The following is a 27,300-nucleotide window of genomic DNA, read 5'->3' as shown; positions in this document are numbered from 1 at the left end:
GGCCAGCAGGGGAGGGCAGTTGGGAGGGACCAGGCCTGCAGGGGAGGGCAGTTGGGGGCAATCAAGCCTGCAGGGGAGGGCAGTTAGGGATGACCAGGCCGGCAGAGGAGGGAAGTTGGGGGCAAACAGGCTGGCAGGGGAGCAGTTAGACATCAGTCAGGCTGGCAGGGGAGTGGTTAGGGGGTGATCAGGCTGGCAGGCAGAAGTGGTTAGCGGCAATCAGGAAGGCAGGCAGGTGAGCATTTGGGAGCCAGCAGTCCTGGATTGTGAGAGGGATCCCAGATTGGAGAGGGTGTAGGCTGGGCTGAGGGACACACTCCTCCACACCCCCGCCCCCCCACCGGGCCTCTAGTAGAACTAATAATAGCTTTGCATCTTTATTTTTTGTTTGTTTATTTATTTGTTTGTTTATAAGTAGTGGAAGGGATGGGGAGAGACAGCAAGAGAGAAATATTGAAGTGAGAGAGACAGATCCATTAGTTGCCTCCTGTATGCTCCGGATCAGGGCCTGGGATGGAGCCTGCAACCAAGGAATCAAACCTGGGACCCTTCAGTCCATGGGCCGATGCTCTATCCACTCAGCCAAACCAGCTAGGGCTGCAGTTTCTTTTATGCACTTGAGAAATTAAAGAGAGGACTTAACCAAAGATTGGAGAGAGCAAGGTGGGGATTGGATTATAGGTTAGTTAATAAGATTCTGTGCTCTCTTGAGGATTAATACACCTTTCAAAGGGTATTACTTCTTCTGGTATTTCAAAGATGTGTTAACCTAGATGCACAAGAGCAATGGACAGGGCTAGTTTAAAACTTTTCACTAAAGAAGTTCCAAGCCTGGGGCATGACTAAACCCACTATAACCTGCCCAGGTAAAAATTTATGATCAGGTCACTGTGTAAGGTTACTTTCTATAGAACCCACCCTTTTTTTCATTCACAGTTTCCCCTTTTGGTAATAAATCAACATGCATTGATGACTGACTTTTTGGTCAGATAATGTGTTCTCACAGTGCTAGGAAGGCTCACTCCTAGGAAGTCTCAGTATTGACTTCATCTTGTGAACCACTGGGGATGGGGCAATACTGGAACCATATGATCTGAGCTGAGGCCAAATTTTCCCCAAAAAAGAAAAGGGCAGATAAATGGAAGACAGGTCTTATGGTCTTCATTAGGAAAAAAACACTCTGGATCATTTCTGTCTTATGACTATCATGATCCAAGTTTTGCCTTCTGTCTCATTTTTCTGTATTTGACATCTAATATAACAATTACATAAATCATGAAAAGAATGTTAACAGTTATCTTATACATGTTCAGTAATCATAAACAGTTGGACTATGTAGAAAAACCAAAGAACAAATAACTTATTATGACAGTCAAACAAAATGGATTCTGAGTTCAGTATCAGGTTTGTCGATGTCTTGGGATAGCTGTCTACTTCTGATATCAGCAGTTTCTCACCCTAGAGGGCTTTGATGACCGTGATAAGTGGAAATGAGTATCAGAGATGGGGTGGATGTCCATTTGTGGTTAGGTGCCTGATAAGGCCCCTTCTAATGGGGTTGAAGAGTATCTTTTATTTGATGTCCTTTTCAATAATCAAAATTTTAAAGTCTTTGTCTCCTGGGAGTTCACTGTGAAAGGACGCAGTTACCAATTTGGCATTGTCTTGAAGTGACTCTATCAAACCTTGGCGATAGTATAAGATATCTCCTTTCAGTAATGTCAGCCCATAAGTTTCCTCATCTAAGTTCAGCTTAAATGTATGGTGATGCGTGAAGGAATGCAAAAACTGGAAAATGGGAAGCCAGAGAGCAGGGAAAAGCCAAGCAGCTGTGTTGAGTTTTCCATAGCCCTAACTCTTCATAGTTTTCCCTCTGATTTTCCCTTGCAATTTAACATAAAAGACAAGTCTTTTGACATATTTCATAGGCCCTTCTGGAACACTGCAAGTTATTTCTGTCTATATTGAGACTTTTAACCCTTAAAACCTCAATTTCTAATTAAAACATCAATTTCTAATGGAAAGCATTCTTTAACTGGACATTTTATAACCTCTGAAAACATTTTTCATAGACATAAAAGTCAGTTATTAACAATGACTTATTTTTGTAAAACCCAGGCAAAATAAAGACATTATGTTTTATTTGAAGCAGTAAACTTAAGCAAGTTTTTCTTTACTAAGGATTAACCTTAGATCATGTATACTTGAAAAGCATTTGAGTTAGTTTCTATATTTCTGAGAATTTTAGAATACCCAATTCTCGGAAGTGGTTGGCTTTAAATTAATTTTAACAATACCATCCAGAGGTAGAAAATTATCTCACATTTATAACATACATATATGTAGACACATACAGATAGACACAAAGAGAGAACAGTTGGATCTAAATTCTGTTTAGGAGGCATTTACAATTCATCTCTGTCCTTGGCAAGTCAAGTTCCAAATGACCTTCTCCCTTTTAAAATAAGGACAGCCATTGATTGATTGATTTAGTAAAATACATTTTTATTGATTTCAGAGAAGAAGGGGAGAGGGAAAGAGAGATTGAAACAGCAATGACGAGAGAGGATCATTGATCGGCTGTAAGCCATTTTTTTAATACCACAAAAAATTGTGTTGACACCTAAACGACATCATAGGTGATCTATTTATTTATATCCTCTTTTTGAAGATTCAAGAGACCAATTAAATATGATTTTTATTCATTCTGCCTAATTTTATAGCCAGCTATTCCTAACTGTGCATGCAAAAAATCATTTAGAAGTATCAGAGGATCCTCATTTTGGCCATCTTAGTTATAAACTAAACAAGGCTGACATGGTGGACCTTGTTGACCTGGGTGGCATGATTTCCCAAGTTAATTTTGAGATCTGTAGAGTGTGAACAAAGTTCTAGGGAAAACCAACCCTTACATGCACGTCTCCAGAAGAGCTAATTGCAGTGGATATCTTTATAGGACTGCTTTATACCCTAGAGAAATTTTTTTCTCTGGAAACCCCACAAAGATTCTTTGTCACCTAAGAATACTCAAACAAGGGCCAGAAAGAGCTTATCAAATGCAGCAAGAATAGCGATGCTTTCCAAGACAGGGCCCCTCTCTCAGGTCCCACTCTTTCAGGGTGAACCCATTTCAAGGCTCTCTGTCCTCCCAGGGCTCCCGCATGCTTCTCTGGGATTGGCTGCACTGCCTCACTGGCACCTTCTCTGCCTCTCTGGATTTGGTGGTCTGAAGCAGCTGTTATTGGGTTGGGGAGCAAGTGTCCTTTCTCTCTCAGAGCTAAAGAGAGCTCAGTCTCTCATTTAATTAGCAGAGATTTTGTTCAGACTGCCAGTAAGCAATCCAATCAAAAAGCTGAAATTACTAGTAAAAGCAGCAACCCAATTTTTTCCCCTCTCCCCAAGTTATCTCAACCATTATCCACCTCAAGGATTTTCTAAAAACAGTTCAAATAAAGCCATAGCCTGCTACTTAAAGCAAGGAGGCCCAGGATTCACCCAAGTTCACTTGATACAAAGTGTAGAGTCTGTGGGGTACAATGAGCCCTTGCTTTACCTAGTACCGGTCCAGGGCCACAGGATGGTCCTGGGTGGGCTTCTTCAGAATCCTGTCACACTATGCCAAGTAAATGCCAATGTAAGAAATGTCCAAACCTGTAGAGAATTTTTATAAGAGTTTATTTGAGCCAAACTGACGGCATATGCCAGGGAGTAAGATCTCATACGCTCCCTAGATAATTTCTTAATACCAAAATTTTTTTCTATCTGTTTTCTACATCATTTACAATTAAACAAAATTTATAATCTATAAAGTAGATGCTGTCATAGTAAAGCTCAGCCCACTTATAAATACATTTTATGTGGAAATCTAAATATATGTATATATAATTGTAACACAAAACTATATGTGACATATACTGCTATTTCAGTGGTGAATTAAATTTTTCAAGCTACTTCATTATCATTTGGTTAACTAAAACAATAAATGGCTAAGGGTACCCATTGTTTGTGGTCTATTAACCATAAGAAGTTTGAATCTATCCTACATTTTATACATATACTAGAGGCCCGGTGCACGAAATTCGTGCACTTGGGGGGGTGTCCCTCAGCCCAGCCTGCACCCTCTTGCAGTCCGGGAGCCCTCGGTCAGTCGGACATCCTTAGCACTGCTGCAGAGGCGGGAGCGGCTCCTGCCACTGCTGCTGTGCTCGCCAGCCATGAGCCCAGCTTCTGGCTGAGCGGTGCTCCCCCTGTGGGAGCACACTGACCACCAGGGGTCAGCTTCAGCTTTGAGCGTCTGCCCCCTGGGGGTCAGTGCACATCATAGCGACCGGTCTTTCTGCCGTTCAGTCAATTTGCATATTAGCCTTTTATTATATAGGACTAGAGGCCCGGTGCATAAAAATTCATGCACTGGAGGGGGGTTTCTCAGCCCGGCCTGCCCCCTCTCACAGTCTGGGAGCCCTCAGGGGCAGGAGGTGACCCGGCGATCAGGGGAAGGCGATGCCCCCATCACACCTCTGCTGCTGCCACTGCCGGCAGCGCAAGCCTCGGGCGGCCCTGGGCGGCTGGGCAGCTGCCATCCAAGGCTTGCCTGCGTCTTGGGCCAGCCCTGAGCAGCTGTGCAGCCACCATCCGAGACTTGCCTGTGCCTCAGGCCAGCCCTGGGCAGCTGGGCAGTCGCCATCCGAGACTTGCCTGAGCCTCAGGCGTCGGCTGGGCAGCCACCATCCAAGGCTTGCCTGTGCCTCGGGCCGGCCTTGGGCAGCTGGGGGACTGAGGGGACTGGGGGACTCCGGAGGCAGGCACGCGGCACGGCCGGGCCTGCTGAGGGGACTGGGCACTGCCATCTTGTGGCTGTGGGCACTGCCATCTTTGAGGGCGTGGCATTCAATTAGCATATTCCCTCCTTATTGGCCGTGGGCGCTGCCATCTTTGTAAGGGTGTGACAGTCAATTAGCATATTCCCTTTTTATTAGATAGGATGTTCCACAAAAAGCACACAATGCAGCATCTTTCACAGAAAGCATCCAGGCTTTCCTAATCAGTAAGAAAGTGACTAGGACTCATGTTCCTGGTGATCTTCCATAAGTCCTGCTGCACTGGTAGAGAACATCTGTTAAAAGCCTACTGTATACTGTTACATATCCTTCTTGACAAACGCTTCATTAGAATGGAAGTTCTCTCTGGGGCAGAGGCCTCCCCTGTCTCCTGACTGCTAAGTTTAACCATATCTACTTCTAGAGTTAAGAATTCTTTGTTCAGAGAGAAACACGGGAGAGTTCACACAACTGGTTGTGGTATGGATGGTACCATGTAATTTTGTAAATTTATAAAAGGTGTGTTTTTTTTCCGCAAAAAAAAAAAAAAAGCAACACATTAAAATGTTCATGTTTTTTCTTTATATAGACTCTAAGCCTTTCTAGAAGTGTAGGAAATCTGTTGCTCTGAAAGAATTATGTGATCTAATGCTCAAATAATCTACTGGAGGATTTTGGATGTAAAAATGTTTTTTAATATGTTTTTCAGATGTCTGTGACCTTTTGAAATTGTTTTTCCTTCCACTTAATTTTAAGGCTCTTACATTGATTTGAATCATAGAAATTAATGAAGTAAAATTCTTGAATTCAATAAACCAAAAGAACCTAAGTCTTCCTAGCAAGCCATTATTAATATAACAAAAAAACCATTTCTGGAAACTCAGTACCCAAATTGTGATATGTAATAGGTGGGGAATGGTGTGTTGATTAAAATACTATGTTAATATAGAGCTACATGCAATTTAACCTATAATAATAAAAGTGTTATATGCTAATTAGACTGGACAGCTAAACGACCTTCCGACGTCCTCCCGGAAGAAGCTGCAGTGGCTGGGGCTGAGGCAGAGTCAGTTAGGGGTGATCAGGCAGGCAGGCAGAGGTGGTTAGGGGCGATAAGGCAGGCAGGCAAGCGGTTAGGGGCGATCAGGCAGACAGGCAGAGAGGTTAGGGGTGATCAGGCAGGCAGATGAGTGGTTAGGGGCGATCAGGCAGGCAGACGAGCAGTTAGAAGCATCAGGCAGGCAGGCAGAGTGGTTAGGGATGATCAGGCAGGCAGGCAGGGGAGAGGTTAGGAGCCAGTGATCCCGGATTGCACCTAAACCAACAGTTGGACATCCTCTGAGGGGTCCCAGATTGCGAGAGGGTGCAGGCCAGGCTAAGGGACCCCCCCCCACCACCACCACCCACGCACGAATTTCGTGCACCAGGCCTCTAGTGTCCAAATAGAGAACAGTAGAATCTATTAACACAAACTATGCTAAACATAATTTTAATGTTTCTTTAATTCATTACTCTGGTTAGGAGTATTACATGTCATATTTTTGTGTTTTATAAAATACTTTTCCTAATAATTTCTTCCACAATTTACTAATATTCTAAATTGTATTAATACCTCTCATGGTGTTCAACATATAGTTGTCACATAAATTTACTGAGGCTGCCAACAATTGATATACTTAAGGAAACAAAATTCTGATTGATTCTGATCTGTTTCTTTCAGAAAGGTCACCACCCATATAATGGAATTTTATCTGATTCTGTAGATCAGATTTCTTCATTCTGGATATCGCGGTAACAATATAGGAAGTATGCATAACTTCTCATTTCTACAAGTAGGCTTGAGTGCTGAAGGAAGAAATTTTTTAAGCTACAGAAGAATTCATTTTGGTACCTTTTATGGAATCCTGATTTTGTTTTGAATTTTTTGATAACCTTTTACTAAAGGTATGAACACTCAAAGAACTTATCTCATTGGGCAAGTCCACATTAATAAGAATGCCTAGAAGAGGATTGATTCTTCAGACCCGGACCCACTGGTTGCTGTTGGGTCTTGCTTTACTCTGCAGTTTGGTACTATTTTTGTATCTTCTGGAATGTGCCCCACAGACTGATGGAAATGCATCTCTTCCCGGGGTCATTGGAGAAAATTATGGTAAAGAGTATTATCAAGCCCTACTACAGGAGCAAGAAGAACATTATCAAACCAGGGCAACCAGTCTGAAACGCCAAATTGCCCAACTAAAACAAGAATTACAAGAAATGAGTGAGAAGATGAGATCATTACAAGAAAGAAAGAATGTAGGGGCTAATGGCATAGGCTATCAAGGCCACAAAGAACAAGCACCTAGTGATCTTTTAGAGTTTCTTCATTCCCAGATTGACAAAGCTGAAGTTAGCATAGGAGCCAAACTACCTAGTGAGTATGGGGTCATTCCCTTTGAAAGTTTTACCTTAATGAAAGTATTCCAGTTGGAAATGGGTCTCACTCGCCATCCTGAGGAAAAGCCAGTTAGAAAAGACAAGAGAGATGAATTGGTGGAAGTTATTGAAGCTGGCTTGGAGGTCATTAATAATCCTGATGAAGATGATGAACAGGAAGATGAGGATGGTCCCCTTGGAGAGAAACTGATATTTAATGAGAATGACTTCATAGAAGGTAATGTGAAAAATAGTTATGTTAGTATGACAAAATGCTATTATTGTATGCTGGTCAATCAGTCATTTTCCACAGTATTAAAACATTTAAGTGTTTACCCACAGCATTCCACCAAGAGTTTGAAGTGGCTTTTTGAAAAAAGTTATCATATGATTGTAATAAAGTAGAGAATAAGAACTAGGGAAATAGAATAAATCTAAGCTTATACAGAAGACTAGTACCCAAGCTGAAAACTCTTAGGACTGTTTCTGTATTAATGTGTGTATGTATTTGCACTCCTCTCTTATCTGGTTTTGTTCCTTCCTTATATTTTTTTAACAATGTATGAACTAAGGCTCAAGATTTAAAAACCATTTGATAAAGTAATGAAAAAAACTAATTTTGTAGATTAGTGGGTTATTCTCTATTTTGGAGGGAGGAGAGAAGATATGTGAGAACATAAAGGAGGCATACATGGATTTAATATGCATGTTTGGCATTTGGAAAAGTATTTTCCTAATACAAACTGCAGAAAGGGCATGGGGTTTTTATATATCAAGATGGGACATGACTCAAAAGTTGAGGAACACTGCTGTGAATTTGAGATATTTGTTGATTGATATAAACAGGAATAATTACAGATCCCCGCTTATCTCCATCTTAATATTCTGTGCTGGATATTTAATTACAGGCTTAAAACCATTTTAGATATAAATCTTACTCTTTGCTTGACTCTAAAACAGTGTAGTGATTTTGACCCTGAATCAGCATGGATGTCACTTGCTATACTGTAATGTAATACCTTGAGACCTTTGGAGGCCATCAGAGAGAGCATTATACTTTTCTGGCATTTCAACTGTCTTCTCCCTGTTGCCACCTCTTTTTTCTGCTGTCACTTCCTGCCATTTTCAGTGAGTTGCTTCTCTCAAAATTCTTCCAGTTTTTCTACAAGCTTAGCTATTTGTCTTTTCACTCTATGTTTGTAGTTTATAGCAGAATTGAAAGCTGCTGAGAAAGATAACTACGTAACGTGTAAAATGTCTTCACATTTGCCTGAAAAGAAAGGAACCAGTGCCAGTTTTATATTCTGCTTATAACTTTCCTTGGATTCTGTCACTTACAAGATTTTTCTGTGTGTGGAGTATATTTTGTCCCTCATTTTTCCTCCACTGTGATACTCCCCTCACCAAAAAATAATTACTGACAACTGAGCAATTCCTAGTCCTCTTTCCAGACTTCAGCTTAGAAGACACTTCTGGGAAGTCATCTCCAACCTGCAAGTCTAAGATAGCAGTGCTTCCTGTGTGCGCTTGTAACCTCTGCTTGTGTCCCCTCTCATAGTTCTTGTCTTAGGGTATTGCTCATTTCCTGATTTGTGGTTCCTGCTTGACTGTAAGCCTCAGGAAGAGTGGGAACGGTCTATCTCCGTTTTGTTCCCAGACACTGACAGTGACTCACACATCTGTAGGTCTAACCTTTCTCCTCAGTGTCACACTTAACCCTTTGCACTCGCTTGCTTTTTTCTCGATTCCTTTATTCTAATGCTAACCATGTCAAGTCACACTCGACATCCGAGTACAAAAGGTTAAAAATCAGCCCAGTAGACTTCCATGTTTTTCTCCCAAAGGCATCCAAGTCACCATGTTTAAATCTATACTAATGTTTTCTTTGTCTGACTTTACTGTATTCGGTGTGTGTGTGTGTGTGTGTGTGTGTGTGTGTGTGCGCGCGCGCGCGCACATGAGTGTATCACTATATTATTATTTCTTTATTTTTCTGTCTCCGTCACTAAACTGACCCTTACTCAAAACTGGGACCATGTAGCCCTCTTTATACCACCAGTGATTGACACAAAGGCATTCAATTTATTTTTGTTGAGTTGAACCAAGCAATAGAAATTTGAACTCTCAGGTCTAGAATTTAATATTGCTAGAAGTAATTTCTTTCTTTTCATCAGATGGTCAATAGGCTTAACTATTTAAAAATTCATATGTAAAAAGGAATAATTGTCAGGTTAAGCATATGTTATAGATCTAACCTCTCCTTTTATAAATAAACTAGAGGCCCAGTGCACAAAATTTGTGCACGGGTAGGGTCCCTAGTGGCTGCCAGCTGCTGGCAGCCAGGGGTTCCGCACCACCCCCTGGTTGGTGGTCAGCGCACATCATAGCGAGCAATTGAACTCCCGTTCAGTCGAACTCCCGAGGGGACACTTTGCATATTAGGCTTATATATATACTAGAGGCCCAGTGCATGATTAAATCATGCACGTGTAGGGTCCCCTAGGCCTAACCTGCCATCCAGGCCATATCCACTGCCCCACAAAGCCTAGCACGCTCTGCGGACACTGCTAGCAGCCTGCTCCCCGCTTTTGATGGCAGGGGGTCCGCTGGTGCTGGAGTGAACACACAGCTCCCCGCTTTCGATTGCGGGGGAGCTGGCTGTCTGTTCGCTGGTGCACCAGGCCTTTCAAAAGCCTCCGGCGCGCAGCCATGGCACAGACGCTGAGCTTGTGCTGCCGCTGGCGATGCGAGCTCAGCGTCCCGCCGACCCAATCAGCCACCCCGGCCACCCCAAGTCCCGCCCCCTGTGCCTCCCGCTGGCCCAATCGTGGGTGTAGCGGAGTGATGGTAATTTACATATTACCCTTTTATTATATAGGATAGATAGTTGTGGGGATAAATAGTGGGATAAATATTTTCACAAACAGATAAAAACCCTACAGATCTGGTTTCATACTTTTGATCTTTGAGTAAAATCAGTATTCACATTGAATGTATAAACTTTGACATGGAGACATCTTTGTCCCTCACTCTTTCCTTTAGGTTATTACCGCACCGAGAGAGATAAGGGCACACAGTATGAACTCTTTTTTAAGAAAGCAGACCTTATGGAATATAGACATGTGACCCTCTTCCGCCCTTTTGGACCTCTCATGAAAGTGAAGAGCGAAATGATTGACATTACTAGATCAGTTATTAACATAATTGTGCCACTTGCTGAAAGAACTGAAGCATTTGTGCAGTTTATGCAGAACTTCAGGTAACTCTCAGGGCTTAATGATTTGGCTACACTTCACTTATTTATCTTCACTGAGTATGATTACTTGGAATTACAGGATAATTTTATAGGCTTTAGGCAACTTTACTTTTTTATATTCTCTTTTTTTTAAAAGCATGTATAGCTTATTGTGTTTTTGACAATTTGAACTGTGAAGTAAATTGAGGGTGACAACTATGAGAAACTAAATTTGATGACCCTTATAAATGTGTGTGAATTCATGTTAGGACAAGTTGAATTTTTTAAAATAACTATCGAGGCATAATTTCCATACAATAAAATTCACATATTTTAGGTATATGGGTTTCATGACTTTTGACAAATGTATACTACCTTCCCAATCAAAATATAGAACATGCTATCTCCTCAGAAAATTCCCTTAAGGACAATTTGAATTTTAAAATTAAAATAAAATTTAAAAATACAAACATTTAACTAAAAATGGGAGAAAGTTATTCTATGTTGGGAAGCAGAGGCTAACAATTTTTAAAAGAATTTTTTGCCACTTAATTTGGATATTTTAAAATGCTAAAGTGTTCAAAGATAACTACATATTAGAATAACTATCTGGAGAGTTTTGCTTTTTTATTCTAACAATTGTCATGTTTTAAATACTGTAATATGCTAGTTTTGATGCTTTGTCTACCCAGTCTTTATACTCATTGAAATTGATGGATTTAAAAGTTAACTCTCTTGTGTAGCAGAATATCTAGAAGTCATGCTTCCAAATGAGTCTTGCATGTTTGAAATAGCTCACTTGAGATCTGATTTCCTAAATCTTTTTTTATCGCCTTTCTTGGAATTGACTTCAGAAGCTACATTATTCTTTACAGTAAATCTCATTCATGGCAAATATTCCTTGATGATAGATGTAACTTCTGGTACTAGCCAGTCTGAAGACAAAATAATTCTCAAATTAAAACATGAATATTTATTTATTTGTCTCTGAACTGATTGGACTTACTTCTTTGAGTAGCTTGTATTTTGCTTCTGAAGGCAATACCAAAGCAGAAGTTCCCAAACTATTTTGAAAATTGGCAATGTTGTTGGACTGCTTCCCTGGCTTTTCCAGGATTGCACTCATTTAAGACATATACATTGCTATTCATTTGCTATGATGCCTTTAATAATTCAACAATATTGCCACTTTTATATTTACTTACAACTTCATGTGATTTTCTTTTAAATTAGTAATGCCTCATTCATTTTCTTGTTAAAGCTTCATGTGATTGCTTTCTGAATGAGCAGAGCCTCATATATTTTCTTGAATGAACTTTATTTTTCAATTCTGTTAGGGATGTATGTATTCATCAGGACAAGAGGATTCATCTCACAGTGGTGTATTTTGGTAAAGAAGGACTGTCTAAAGTCAAATCCATCCTAGAGTCTGTCACAAGGTGGGTGAGCTATGTCCACTTAGAAGTCCTTGATATATAACATTAGAAGAGTGAGAATGTCAGATATTTAATGAGTTAATTTGAAATAGTTGCTGTTTAAAAGTTGGCTGAGCATGTGAATGGTGCTGATAAGTTCCTCATTTCACCTCTAGGTTCACTCATGCAACTCTAAATGACCCATCTTCACTTAACTTCCTAGCAGACAGCCTGGCGTGATCAGGGAGCTCTCACTCTGCAGCCCACTCACTTTCTGTATGTTTGCCTCCATTTATTACTTCTTTATTTCCTCCTGTTGAACTCTTTCCCTTTTTCTAAATCTAATCCCTTCGCTTTGATATCTTCTCTTGAGCTTGTCTCTTGTTACCTGTCTTTCCATTTCCCCAAGTTCCTTCTTCTCACCCTGTAAGCTCTCCCTTATCCTTAACGACACTTCCACTGGACTCTACAGTATCCAGTAGCTATTGTTAGGTTCCTGTCCTTTCACAGCTAAACCTCACAGGACAGTAGTTCTCTAACCAAACAACTCATATAGTACCTGGCACATAGTAGGTGCTCAGAGGTTAGAATGAATGAATTAGTAATTCCTTAATACTCTATTATTAATTCCGTAGCTCCTCAGCCTTTTCATCTCTAAGGACCTACTTGCCAAATTAAGCTTTTTCTCTGTCATCCTCTTTTTTTTTTTTTTTAATATATTTTATTGATTTTTTTTACAGAGAGGAAGGGAGAGGGAAAGAGAGTTAGAAACATCGATGAGAGAGAAACATCGATCAGCTGCCTTTTGCACACCTCCTACCGGGGATGTGCCTGCAACCAAGGTACATGCCCTTGACCGGAATCGAACCTGAGACCTTTCAGTCCGCAGGCCGACGCTCTATCCACTGAGCCAAATCGGTCAGGGCTCTGTCATCCTCTTTTATCACTTTTTTACATTTGACACCCGATGAGTACTTTCTTCTTGAAAAGTTCCTCTGCTCTTTGTAAAATGTAAATATTTTGTAAATGTAAATATTTTATAATGTAAGATATTAAGTTGATTTTCTTTTCTGACCGCACCAATTCTGTATCCTTTACTTGCTTCTTTGCCTTTCTGCTAGTTGTGGACTTTCCCTAGGAATCCAGATTTAGTTGGCTATTCAACTAACTTTCACTGAGTCCCACCAGCTATGTTCAAGGTACCTTGCTTAGGAGCCTAACTGGGGTAGTAGAAATAGGACTGGGCATGGAAGAGGAAATTGTAGTCCCTATTTCTAAGGGCTCTCTCATAGCATTGATGTGTGAAAACAAACATTGCCTTCTCCTCCTGATGGCTCTCTTTCAGTTCAGACTAAGACCGTTCTCATGATCCCCTGAGATGTTGATGTCTGAGAGCCCACATCTTTCACTCATTCTCTGCCTCTGATTAGTCAGTTCCTCTTCTAGGTCCTTTCCTTGCTGCTGTCACCACCCAGCTTCCCTCCCCCCCTTCATTTCTTCCCTTCTTCTCTTCCCTCCTCACCATTTTCAGATCACCTACTAAGTGCCAAGCACTCACACTGGTATTCCTTCAGCTGCATTAATCAAAACTCCTCTGTGGTAAATGATGGAAACCTGTCTTGAGCTTGCTTAAGGAAAATGAGTGTTATTGAAGACTCTTGAATAATTCGCAGAACTAAAGAGGTCATCACAACCAAATTTGGAGAAGAAAACCAAATCGGCTTTGATATCTTTAGGTACTGGAACCAGAGACTTGAAAATTACCAAAATTCTCTTGTCTGTTTTTCTTTGCATATTGACTTCATTCTCCTCTTGGAGGTTGTCTTCTTCCACACGTGAGGTGTATGGCTGTTGGCAGCTCAGGGCTCACTTCTTCTCAGCTTTGCCATCAGAGAGGAAAGAGCTTTCTCCCACATCCAGTTGAGAAAATCCCAGTGAGGAACCTTGCCCACTCTTGAGCCAATCATTATGGCCAGGTGGGGGTGCTCTATGATTACTTTCTCTACTTGCTGCTGGGAGTGTGAGGTGTTGATCAGCAGTTTCCCAAAAGTAGGGAGAGATTTATATCCGCTAAGAAGGGGAGCATGGCCACTCAGAGCGATTGGAGTCCACTCCATACACTATTTGAGCCTTTACTTCCATCTCTCCATTTCCCAGTCTATATTATTGTAAGAATGTTCTTTCTGAAAGGTTCCTTTTTGATCCGACCATACACTAGTGCAGCAGTTCTCCAGTTTTAACATCAGAGTCACCTGGAAGGCTTATTAACCCTTTGCACTCGCTTGCTTTTTTCTCGATTCCTTTATTCTAATGCTAACCATGTCGAGTCACACTCGACATCCGAGTGCAAAAGGTTAAGACACAGATGCTCAGCTCCCCCACCAGCATCTGATCCAGGAGTCTGGGGTGGGACCCGAGAATTTGCATTTCTAACACGTGTGCAGGGAAGCTGATGCTCCGCGTGCAGGGACTTCACAGTGAGAACCACTGCCCTGATGGCAAAACCCTGACTCTTCCTTGCCTTTAGGACACTGACCAAGATCTTTACCTTCTCATGGAAGGTACTCCTCAGTCTGACCCTTTTCTGATTTTCTCTCATTGTTCCCATTCTAGGGCCCCTCTTTGCCAATTTGATTTGTCTGATCCCTGTTCTTTAAAATGTTTTATACTTTCTTACCTCATTGCCTTTGAGAATAATTAATTGGAACAACCTTTACACTCCCCACTGAATTCAGGATTTTAACCAAGGCATAACTTAAATTCCAATTCTAACATCATCTCTACTCCAGGTAGAAGCAAACTTTGTTTCTCAGAACTGCTGTTTATTCATTTATTCAGCAAACATTTACTGAACTCCTGCTCTATGAGGGACACTGTGTCCATAGTAATAAGCAAAACAGAATCCCTGCTCTCATGGAGTTTACATTCCATTGGGGAGACACTCAGATATGTCTGGTGGGACTAAGAAAAGCAAAGCTGGGCAAGGGGATAGAGATGAAAGAGAAGGAGGTTGGAGCTACTTCACATATGGTATGAGGGGTAGCTCTCTAAGAAGACATTTGAGCAAAGATCTGAAGAACTCAATAGAAGAGCATTCTTTGTGTGTATCATTCATGTGGAATGTATTATTTATTACCAAACATTATGGCTGTTTTCCCATGTGTACATTTCTTATCTTCTCCAATAGGCTTTTAAGATTCTGAAGGGCAGTGGCCCCTCAACATTTATAAGCCTCACACCACCATCATGTTGCCTCACATGTGGGCATTTAGTGAATATATATCCCTGATGATGATTATACACATGAAGGTGATTTCCTTTCCCTATATGAATGTAGAACCAACATAATAATATTATCTGAAATGAAATTGTAAGTTGTAATGAAGGAAGAGAGTTGTTAAACTTTAAGTGGGACTTATAATTTGTTATATGTGCTTTCCTCATAGTGAGTCTAATTTTCACAATTACACCTTGGTCTCATTGAATGAAGAATTTAATCGTGGACGAGGACTAAATGTGGGTGCCCGAGCTTGGGACAAGGGAGAGGTCTTGATGTTTTTCTGTGATGTTGATATATATTTCTCAGCCGAATTCCTTAACAGCTGCCGGTTAAATGCTGAGCCAGGTGCGTAAAATGATAGTAGATGAGCTGAGTGTAGAATTTAGAACAAGGTCAGCATGTCGCATATTTTGAATTAAGTTAATTATGTTTTATTAAAGTTATATTAGGTATAATTTAACAATATTAAGTCAAAAAGTGAAAATTTGTCCCTCTGAAGTTCATACCCCTTGTTCTCTTATGGCCAAATTCTAATGTCTACATTTGAATGCAAATAAACAAATGCAAAGAAATAAAAAGTCTTGAAATTGGCAAGGAGGAAGCAGCACCCATCAGAAAAAGAGCCAAGCCAACTGTGTGGAGATCTGGGAGAGTCAAAAGCACTCCATGTCAGGTGATGGCACCAGTACACACACGGGCATTCACACATGCTTGGTCTCCAGACTATGCATTTGGCATGATTTACTATATTTTGCTTTATGTTATAGATATTTTTTAAATGTATGAGCAAATGGCATTTTTATAAGTCAAATCTATAAATGCTTTTTAAATCTTTTGAATGTAATTTAAATCTTGAAATGAAAAGGTTTTCTGTATTTTAAGAATCTCATAGTGGGTTTTTTCAATGTAGAACTATTTATATCGTGCAGATTATTTCCACCTTATTAATTAGTTTGGTGGGATGTCAGGAACTCTCTTAGAGCCTATTGAGTAAGCAAGGGTTAGGTTTACTTTTGTTAACACCAGACAGCATGAAGTTCAAAATGTGTAAATTGAAGGAGATACTTGCTCAATGTGAAAGAAATGTTTTTATATCCAGAAATAGATTTGCCTCTGAGAGACTGAGCTCCTCATCCCTAAGTGGGTTTTAAGGAAAGTGAGATTAGTATCTGCTAGGATTCTTGTAATAAGAAGGCTACTACCTTACATACAGGGTCCTTGACAACTACTGAGCACTTTATATTATCTGATTGAGGCCAGTCTTAGCAAGGGGGTCCCTGTTAAGGGGAGATAGGATAGTTAGCTTTTAAGGTTCCTTCAGTGCTCTCAAGCTGAATGATAATGACAAGAGTTTCTGCAGGGGCTATTACATCAGGTATTTTTTATTATTAACCTTTCCAACTTTTCCAAATCTTGTTCAAATATATCTGTAGTTCTATGTTTTCATTATTCTCTATATATCTATTCTCTGTACAGTATTCTTTGGATTTACTAACTGTTTCTATGGTTAATTTTGAAGGGTGAATTTAACGTAAGTTTCTTGGTGACTGCCAAAGTGAACCTGTATATTCCTGCTAATTAGATGAAATAATGAGTAATAAATGGCTCACCTAATGAATAGCTGAGAGAATACCTTTGTCTCTCTCTCCAAAGTCAAGGGAATAAATGTGTGGAGCACCCTTTAGTGTGTGTTTTTTCCTCTGTTGTTTTTCAAGGTTATAGTTCCATAGCCTTGGAACTACTGATATGTTATAAAGTCATCATCATGTTTATCAAATCAGTAGGATGTTCAGTAGCCTGAATATTAATAAAATACAATATTGATATAATAAAATTGTCATATGGGATCAAAGAAAGACTTTAACAAAATGTTAGTAGGTATTATAATATAGTTCAGTCCTTCATTTTATGACTTCTTTGTGTGATATAAATGTACATTTTAATTTATAGGTAAGAAGGTGTTTTACCCTGTGGTGTTCAGTCTTTACAACCCTGCCATTGTTTATGCCAATCAGAATGTGCCCCCTCCTGTGGAGCAGCAGCTGGTAAGACTATAGCTGTATTATGAAAGGCCCCAAAGATCCTTTCTAGGTTCCTTTATATTTGTTTCACAACTAGAAAACAAAATTTCAATAAAACCCCGCCCTAACCGGTTTGGCTCAGTAGATAGAGCGTTGGCCTGCAGACTGAAGGGTCCCAGGTTCGATTCCGGTCGAGGGCATGTACCTTGGTTGCGGGCACATACAAATCAATAAAATATATATATTTTTAAAAAGCTGTAGTTATTATAAACACATTTTCATAGTCTCTCTTTACTTCCCCCTAACCCCCATAAAATGCTTTCATATTTATTGTTTTAGAATTGTGTCATTCCAGAGGAAAAAAGAAAAGTTTGGGCCACAGAGAAAACTTCATATTTCAGAATGTGAAAATTGTACAGTTATTTTTGCCAACGTATTTATAGTAATACTAAAAATAAATTTTAATTTTAAAAACCTTTTTAACTAGAAATTTGGATAACTAAGAAGGAATAACAAACTATAGGAAATTACTTAGAAAGTCATGGCATGGGAATGTCACATGTCAAAACTTATTGTGGTACTTACATCAGCGTAACAGTTATAGTTACACTAGAGGCCCGGTGCATGGGATTTGTGCACTGCTGGGGGGAGTGGCCTGCGGGGATAGGCCCACTGTGGGAGCGCCACTCATCCTGGTCAGCCGAGTGGCACTCCCACTGTGGGAGCGCACTGATCACCAGGGGGCAGCTCCTGCATTGAGCATCTGACCCCTGGTGGTCAGTGCACATCATAGCAACTGGTCGACTGGTCATTCTGGTCGTTCCGCCTTTTGGTCGCTGGGCTTTTATTATATAGGATAAGTTATTTTTAATTTTAAGTAACTTACTATGTTAGAATAATTTAGATTTACAGAAAAAGTAGGAAGATAGTATAAAGTGTTCCTAGATTTCACCCAGTTTCCCCTAATTTTAACATTTTATGTAACCATGGTGCATTTGTCAAAATTGAGAAATTAATACTGCTAAGTTACTGGTAACTACACTATAGAATTTATTAGGATTTCACCAGTTTTTCTACTAATCCCTTTCCTGTTCCAGGATCCAGTCCAGGATACTATATTGCATTTAGCCTAATTTTTTATTGTTAACATTAAGAAAAACTGGAAACAAATGAACTAAGAAATCAATTTAAGATGTTAAAAAATAGAATAACTCAGAGGGAAAAAAGATAAAGGCAGAAATTCATGAATCAAAAATAATAGTTTGACAAATACAGGAGGTTATTTATTATGTGCAAAAAAAATTTTAATCATAAAGTAGGTAAATTCAAGATAAAAAGGAAAATGCAACCTTGAAATTTATAAGAAAACATTGAGAAAAATAAATTTTATATGATACATTTTAAAAATTCTAAATAAAAGGAAATATTTGAGAATTTATAAACCATTAATATGAGCTAAGTTTGTTAGTATTTTATAAAAGCTGATGTTAGTATTTGGAAAAGCTCACTAATGTTTTATTAGTGAGTTTTTTTAAATTTTCAAAGAACAGGTAATATTAATGCCAAATGATCAACTTAACATATTTTATGAGACCAGTATATCTTCATACCAATACCTGGCAAAGCATGTACACACACACACACACACACACACACACACACACACACACCTATATCTTATTACTTAGGAATATTGATACAAATGGGGTCAAAATGGAAAATCACGCACCCATATCTGCCTTAGCTAGCATCCTAAGTCCTTTGTAAAAATGAATTAAGAAGAAAAAAGCATATTCGCATTGGAAAATTAGAGAATTACCATTAATAGTCTAAAGTTTGAGACATTTCTGTAAAATGGCAGTAGATACAGGATTCATGGAGGAGAGAACAGTCTAGGACATGTTCAGGAGGACATGCTGGAATATGCATGCTTGCTTCTCCAGGGGGTTGCTAAGCAGCAGTCAGTCATCTCAGAGATTGGCCTGCAGTCTGAGGCAGTATGTATAGTCCTTGAAGCCAGAAAGTTGGGGCAGGGTACTGAGAATATTGAGTTGTAGGGAGCCTCAGAATGCAAAGATGAGCTGCTGTTGATACGTTGTACCCTAGACCATGTTCAGTCCCCCCTCCTCCACTGTTATTGGAGAGTGGTCCCTGTAATCATAGCTAACAGCCCTGGGTTTTGAACAATGATTTTTGTAACAAAAGTGAGTAGCACTTAACTAAGACCAGCCAGATACTTGGGGAAAACCAGTAACATGAAAGAGGCAGGGACTTTGTCACCTTTTATTCACTGCTGTGTCCCAGCTCCCAGAACTGTGTCCACAGATTAAACACATTGCATGTGCAGTGGAGGATGAGTAAAATAAAAGAGGTTTATCAGGCTTCAACTTTTATTTGATTCTGGGGACTCAGTATCATCAAAGCCCTGAGTTTCTTTCTTTGCTTGGGCTTCAGAAGTGACAGCTTTATTTCAAAGCTGGTTTCCCTCATGCTGGAAAAGGACTGTAGCAGTTCCAAATGTTGCTATACCCTACACCTGGGATTGGCAAACTTACTCTGTATAGATCCACATAGAAAATATTTGGGGCTTTACAGGCCATGCAATTATTCAACTCTATCATTGTACCATGAAAGCAGCCATAGGAAATTTGTAAACAAATGAGTATGACTGTATTCCAATAAAGCATTTACAAAACCCGGTGGCAGGCCAGATGTAGCCCGGAGGCTGAAATTTGCTGACTTCCCTACACCATCCAAAAAAGAGCAAGTGTCTTTTCTAGTAGCTTTCTCAAAAGGACAAGGAGGCTTTGTTTTCTAACGTTCTCAACAACCCTCCCCTTTTTTTCTAATGTCTATTTATGAACCAATTCCTACAGTAAGCGGGGTGAGACTGTCATATTGGTATAGAGCCCTCATTGCCCAGTCTGAAGGTACAGGTGGAAGGAGTTTAGTTGAAACTTATGGTTGCATGGGGCCAAAACTCTACATAATCAGGAAGGGAATAGGGGAATGGATGCTGGGTAGGCACCAAATAAGGCCCACTCTGTAGAACTGATCACAATGTATTACAGTATGTGCATCTGTTGTGCTCCTGGATTGAATGAAGGCCCTTGAGGTCAGGCACCACAGTTTGATTAGTAACCTCAGCTTACACCTTGTACAGGGCTTGAATTCAAATGTTGAAAGTGGCCAGATCCTTGCTTATGGGGATTACTTATACAAGGTGTGGGGAAAGAGTAGGTTTATAGTTGTGAGTATGCAAAACACAGAGTTTATTGTATTATTAGTTATTAATTATATTATTTTCCATATAAACAACTGTAAAACTACTTTTCCCCCACTGTATATTTTTTGGTTTTATAAGGATTTAATAATATAAATACATGTTTTCATTATCAGTCATATAAATGACTGGAAAATTATTTGGAAAGCATTAATTTTTAATTGTTGATTAAAACTTTTCCTAGTCCTTAAGGGACTAATTTTATCTATTTATCTTTCTCTAACATAAGGTTCACAAAAAGGATTCTGGCTTTTGGCGAGATTTTGGCTTTGGAATGACTTGTCAGTATCGATCAGATTTCCTGACCATTGGTAAGTATACCTGACATTTAAGGATAGGACTTTATGAATTTACAGTACTACCTTATGGCAATTTCTAAAAAGTTTCAGATTTGAGTATTTTTTTATTAAATTATAAATGTCTGAGAATAGCTGAAAAGAGGAGTCTGGATATATGAAAGGCAACATGAGTTTATAATTATTGTCTTTAAATAGCAAAAATGAGGTTATAAAGATAAAATAAAAGTGTAATATATTATTGTTTCTTTAAAACACTAGTTTTGATATCTGTGTGACTTGTTACCATATTTGCAGTTGATTTGAGTTCTCTTAACAAAAGATCTGTTGTAATCATGGAATGTTACAGCAGAAAGTAATGTTGAGTTATCTAGTCCAAGGGCTTTTATATTTTTTATTGAGAAATGAAACCCCCTTTAATTGTCTATTGAACTGTTATGCAAAATTCTAGTACCTAAAACAAATGAAAAAACAGCTGCTCTCTCTGACTCTGGTTGAAGTTGGAATGGGGGACCAGGAGTTACTAGCTTAGTTCCCTAAGCCAGAAATGACCATGACGAATTTGATTGAAGCTTCCTGCCCCACCCCGACTCCATTCTTACCCAGCAGAAAACAGTGTCAGCGATAGTTTCAGAAAGCAGGGTGAGCCTTCCCGTCATGATGGCAAAGTAGGTGAACACTGTTTGCCTGCTCCCACAATTACATCAAAACTACAACTAAATTACAGAACAACCACCCTTGAGAACCACCTGAAGACTAGGTAAACAGAACTCCTATATATAAGGATATAAAGAGAAGCTATGTCGGGACTGTTAACTGGACAGAGTTGTATAACAGGCTAGTTCACACTCACATGTGAATTAGGAGGGATATTTTGTCCATAGAGGTCTCCCCTGATCCCAGCCCCATACCAGGCTCTGCAGCCCAGACCACCAATGCTAGGGGCAGCAGCTTAAGAAACACCAACAACAAACAGGGAGGAACTGAATTGTCAGGCTTTGGGGTGAGCACTGAAGGGGCAGGTCTGTCCAAGACAAGTGCTGGCAGGCACCATTTTCCTTTGTTGAGCCCTTCCCCCACCCAGCCTGCGGGTGCAGGCAGGTGACAAATCTGAGTCTACGTGAAATTAGATAACACAATTCCCACCACCCTGCTGATGCCCTGAGACCCTGCCCCACCCAACCTGGGCACCGGCCTGAACATCTTTCAGCAGCTGTTCCTCACAAGCAATGGGCTGCAACCCATGCTGTGAATTCCCTTAAATCTCTGAAAAGTCCACATACCCCAAACAAGCATCAGTTGGCTGCAGCATGCCCTGTACTTCTTGCTAAGTGACCCTCAGCCTGGCACTAACAGCAGCCTGCCTTGATTCACGGCATAACCACACCCAGGTGCCTCCAAGCCCAGAACAGGCAGCTACCAAGAACTGACCACTTTGTACCTCCTACCAAGTGGCCTCAGGTAGGGTATAGGCAGAGGCTGACCTGGGCCTGCACTGGAGCCCCTCCCAAGAGGCCCCAGGACCAACAGAGCCAAATGCCATCTTTCTTGTGTGGAGACCACACTAAAGCACCAACCAATTAGCTCCAAAAAGACACACCAAAAGGGTGGGCTCCAAAGAAACCAGAGTCCCACTATAGCAAATCCCATTTTGAGGGGTCAACTGCCACTCAACAGCTCATACTCTGTAGTCACAGCCAGTCAGCTAGAGAGTCAGTTCTACCTACTGAAGTGCCAACAGCAGTCAAGACTCAACTGCAATGGATGAGAACACACAGCCCACACAAAGGACAGCCCTGGAGCACCTGGCTCAGGTGACTAGGGAGACAGTGCCACTGGGCCCCACAAGAAACCTACTACATAGGGCCAACCTGCCAAGACTTGGAGATGTAGCAGATCTACCTAAAATGTAACCTACCAGATATGGAGGTGAAAACACTATAAGGATGCTCAATGAACTTAGGGGAAGAATAGATGAACAAGTAAGACCTTACACAAAGGGACAGAAATCATAAAAAAAGAACAAGTCAGCGGCCTAAGTGGAAGTTACACTTATCTCCTCCCAGTACCAAACTGGAATTACAATAAAAATATGGAACAGTTAACCTGAATAACCAACTGAAGGCTGGCTGAACAGAATGCTTATGCTCACAGGTTTACAGAAGAAGCCACGTAGAGACTGGCAGGAGGGGCAGGGGCACAAAAAGGGCTGGCGCCACTTCCACTGGTGGTGGCCGAGATTCCTGAGGGATAGCTCAGCTGCAAAGGTTCCCCCTTAGGAGTTTGGGTCTCAACCCCACACTGGTTCCCCAGTCCAGACCACCACGTGTTATGTGGAAGAAGCACCCACATAACCTCTGGCTGTGAAAATCAGCAGGGATTCTGACCACCGGGGCAAGACGGAAGTCTGCTGGAGACCCAGGCACCCTCTTAAAAGGTCAGCACACAAGATCTCATTCGCAGCCACTCACCCTGGGCTCTGGCAGAAGGAAGGCAGAGCTGATGAGAATCCTGTGAGGATAGACTGGGTTTTGTGGCTCCAGGGGGAGAGCTGCAGGGACAGCTGCCAGGGTCCCTGTGCTTAGTTACTTTTACACACTGCAGATGCCATCTTTCTTACGTGGAGCTCACCTTTCTATATGGCATCAGCCTGCGGGAATGCAGTAGTCCCACCAGCTCACACCCTGCAGAGGAATCGGCTGCCTGGTCCTAGGTGTATAGGTCTGGGCAGACTCGGGGCCTGTCAGTGACTGAGTTGTGTGGGCAAAGGCCATTTTCCCACCATCCTGGTAGCCTGACTAGCACCTCCCACTAAGGGGAGATCCACCAGCACCACCCTTCGGATTTTTGGTGATCCTGCACTGCCGATCTTGAACTCTCTGGGAAGTCCAGGCAGAATGTGGAACAGGCTGAGTTGTGTGACTCTAGGCCAGGGCCATTTTTCCCTCACACATCTGACCATTGCAGAGCCCTCCCTTCACACAGCCAAATCTTGGTCTGTTTGGGCATGATAAACTCTGCTGGCCTCATCCTATGACTCCCTACACCCCACCCTACCACAAAGCTCTGCCGGCCTGGCAAGTGGCAGGTAGCCTCGTTGTACTCTGGGACTTTTGCTGAGTGGCCACAGACTCAGCACTGACATGGAGGTTGAACCTGTATTGAGCTGGTGGACACCACTCGCCCCTGCCTGGTGACTCACTGAAAACCTAGCCCACACAATCAAGTACCACCAGAGGCTCTTTCAGAAACTAGCCTAACAGGCAGCCAATAGGGGAAGCAGGCAGAGGCAGATGCACTGGGCCTTGTGCTGACCTGCCCTCAGGCTTCGTGCTGGTGGAAGCTAGCCTTGGTGTATAGTTTGGTTCTCATGCAGAGGCAGCCACAAAGTAGATCACTTTGTAACTTCAAACAGGTTGCCCAGGGCCAGTCACAATCAGCGTCTGATATTGATCTGCACCGGACTCCCTCCCAGGAGTCCCCAGAACCAGCACACCCAGTTGAGAGCTTCACCCAACATCAGAGCAGGATCCAGCTAGCTTCAGAAGTGGCACATCCAAAGGGAGAACTCAACAGGCTCCAGAACCTACTGAATCAAATGCTGCTGTGTGTGGTCGGCACCGCACAGAAACAAATGCAAAGAGGCAGCAAGATGAGGAGACAAATAGCATGCCCCAAATGAAAGAACCATAAAAAGAACCAGTCAGAAAGTAGAATACAATATCTGAAATGAAGAATACACTAGAGCCCTAGCTGGTTTGGTCCAGTGGATAGAGCGTCAGCCTGTGGACTGAAAGGTCCCGGGTGTGATTCCGGTCAGGGGCACATGCCCGGGTTGTGGGCTCAATCCCCAATGAGGGGCATGCAGGAGGCAGCCATTCAATGATCCTCTCTCATCGTTGATGTTTCTTTCTTTCTCTCCCTCTCCCTTCCTCTCTGAAATCAATAAAAATAAATAAAAAAGTATTTTTTTAAAAAGAATACACTAGAAGGAATAAACAATAGGTTAAATGAAGCAGAGAATTGAATTAATGATATGGAAGACAAGGTAACAGAAAACACCCAATCATAGTAGCAAAAAGAAAAAAAATTTTTAAATTAGGATAGTTTAAGGGACCTTTGGAACAACATGAAGTGTAACATCATAGAGGTACCAGAAGGAGAGGAGCCAGAGGCATTGAGAATCTATTTGAAGAAATATTCTTCGTGCTTCTTTAAAAAGTTTTTTGTTTAACTCAAACTAGTCTCACCTTTAACTCCCATTTCCTGTGCCCCCTCTAGTTAGCCCTCTGCCCCATTACTCCATCAGAATTGTTCTGCGTGAGGTTATAAGTGATATTTATGGTTCATTTTATGTTCTTAACTGAGCAGCTGCATATACTTGACCATTTCTTCCTCAAGACACTCTTCACTCTCCACTGTGATATTTTCTCCCTCCTCTGGGGCCATTTCTTAGTCTCTTATCTTTCTCTGCCTGTTTAACCTCTAGATCAGGGGTCCTCAAACTTTTTAAATGGGGGGCCAGTTCACTGTCCCTCAGACTGTTGGAGGGCCAGACTATAGTTTTAAAAAAAACTATGAACAAATTCCTATGCACAGTGCACATATCTTATTTTGAAGTAAAAAAACAAAACGGCAAAAATATCCGCATGTGGCCCGCGGGCCGTAGTTTGAGGACGCCTCCTCTAGATGTTGGCAATTCTATTTAGACCTGGGCTCTGCTTTCCTTGTAAACCAATCAGTCATTTCATCCATTCCTTGTGGCTTTAAATCATTTGTGTACTCATTCTCAGACTTCTATCTCCAGCTTAGCCATTTCTTTTATTTTCCCCTCTGGTAAGTTTTATGTGACCCAGAAAAACTTGCATTTCAAAGGATAGACAGAAAATGTGATAAAATATTAATGTTGGTGACGTTATGGGTGATTTATATTTCCTTCTCCTTTACTTGACTTTCTAAAGATTTTCTATAGATCTTTGAAGTTTACAAAGCAATCTCAAATATGTATTTAATTTAATTTCGACACTCTCAACAACAGTCCTTGAGCGCCTAGATGTCATCTGGTAACTAGACTTCCTCAGTTGAACTGTTCTGGCTGCCAGGCAGTTACTTAGAGTGTTAATTTTGATCCTACAGGTGGATTTGACATGGAAGTTAAAGGTTGGGGTGGAGAAGATGTTCATCTTTATCGAAAATACTTACATGGTGACCTGATTGTGATTCGGACCCCGGTTCCGGGTCTCTTCCACCTGTGGCATGAGAAACGCTGTGCTGATGAGTTGACCCCCGAGCAGTACCGTATGTGCATTCAGTCCAAAGCCATGAATGAAGCCTCTCACTCGCACATGGGAATGCTGGTCTTCAGGGAAGAGATAGAGACACATCTTCGCAAGCAGGCATACAGGACAAATAGCGAAGCTGTTGGTTAACGTAACCATCGACACATTAGTCCGAACCACAAACCAGCACTATTTATTTAGCCTTAATTCCAGTGCCAGATGCAGTGCCTCTTTCAAAGAATAATGCTTATCTTCTGTGCTCTTTCTGACATTACTTTACCTTAGCAGTATAACTTCATATGAGAAGAAAAAGCAACTGTTTCAATGCAAAGCCTGTTTTGTGAGAATATTGCACTATGGAATCATTGATAAATCAAAATTTGCTGTTTGGTCCCAAGGTAGTTTTGAGTTAGTTTGTACTCTGCATCCATGTTCTGATGTTTCCTGGTTGCATCTGGGCTAAGTGATGGAATGTGTTGTTGATGATGGTCAGTAAGGAGATCCTGTTCCCGCAGAGGTGGAGAGTTATAGATGGAGTGTCTGGACAAGGGCTCTTCACTGACCACTGAGGCAACTTGCTTGGTTTTTATTTTTACTTTTTTATTGACGAGAGAGAGAGAGAGAGAGAGAGAGAGAGAGAGAGAGAGAGAGAGAGAGAGAAACATACATCAATCGGTTGTCTCCCATATGCGCCCTGACTGGGGATTGAACCTGCAACCTAGGTATGTGCCCCAACCAGGAATCAAACCCACAACCTTTGGTTGGTATAGGGGACATTGTTCCAACCAACTGGGCCACCCAGCCAGGGCTGTGGTTTTTAAAAGAAGATCTTTGGTCAGTTGCTGGAAGAATCCTTTTTCAGTGAAGCAGAAGACAATTACATGACACATCTGAAATCCCCAATCAGGAGGAGACAGAAATAAAAACCCCTTAACTTCATCTTGCTCAGTCCCCTCAATGTCTGTTTTTAAACAAATGGGTAATAGTGGGAAATACTTAGATGAGAATCCATGACTTGATTAAAATATAAAGTGTTAATACTTTGTCATCATTTTTGGGATTAGAAATCAAGTTGCTGTAGACTGTTTTGAACAAACTGAAATCAACATGGAAACGTCTTGACAGACACTTACTGTGTTGGAGTACAGGACACTAGTGGTGTCTGGGAGCATCGTATACATGAGCCTGGGCACTATCAGGGCCGTTAGTGGTGGGTGGTTCAAAATAGATGAGCATAGCATGGTGCTGTGTGTTTT

The 27,300-nt window shown here is 41.1% G+C and overlaps 1 protein-coding gene across 5 annotated transcripts in view; it reads left to right on the top strand.

Annotated features, from left to right (window-relative positions):
• Positions 1-27,082, top strand: part of CSGALNACT2 (chondroitin sulfate N-acetylgalactosaminyltransferase 2) — a gene marked incomplete at its 3' end in the record, with an annotated part of 37,145 nt that extends 10,063 nt beyond the window's left edge. For 2 of the 5 annotated variants that reach the window (XM_079793448.1, XM_079793449.1), the window contains exons 2-8: positions 6,538-7,473; positions 10,278-10,494; positions 11,808-11,909; positions 15,332-15,510; positions 17,116-17,210; positions 20,699-20,780; positions 25,902-27,082. In XM_079793448.1, coding sequence (XP_079649574.1) covers positions 6,813-7,473; positions 10,278-10,494; positions 11,808-11,909; positions 15,332-15,510; positions 17,116-17,210; positions 20,699-20,780; positions 25,902-26,194 — 1,629 coding nt within the window. In that variant the 5' untranslated portion in view covers positions 6,538-6,812. Of the gene's footprint in view, positions 1-99; positions 7,474-10,277; positions 10,495-11,807; positions 11,910-15,331; positions 15,511-17,115; positions 17,211-20,698; positions 20,785-25,901 lie in introns of those variants that run through there. The other 3 variants (XM_079793450.1, XR_013814732.1, XM_079793451.1) reach the window with 3 other exon arrangements.
• Between the last annotated feature and the right edge of the window lie 218 nt (positions 27,083-27,300).

This window comes from Cnephaeus nilssonii, assembly GCF_951640355.1.
Source record: "Cnephaeus nilssonii genome assembly, chromosome: 16".
Taxonomy (NCBI): domain Eukaryota; kingdom Metazoa; phylum Chordata; class Mammalia; order Chiroptera; family Vespertilionidae; genus Cnephaeus; species Cnephaeus nilssonii.
The sequence above is the reverse complement of the archived record's forward strand: the minus strand, read 5'-3'. Positions and strand labels throughout refer to the sequence as shown.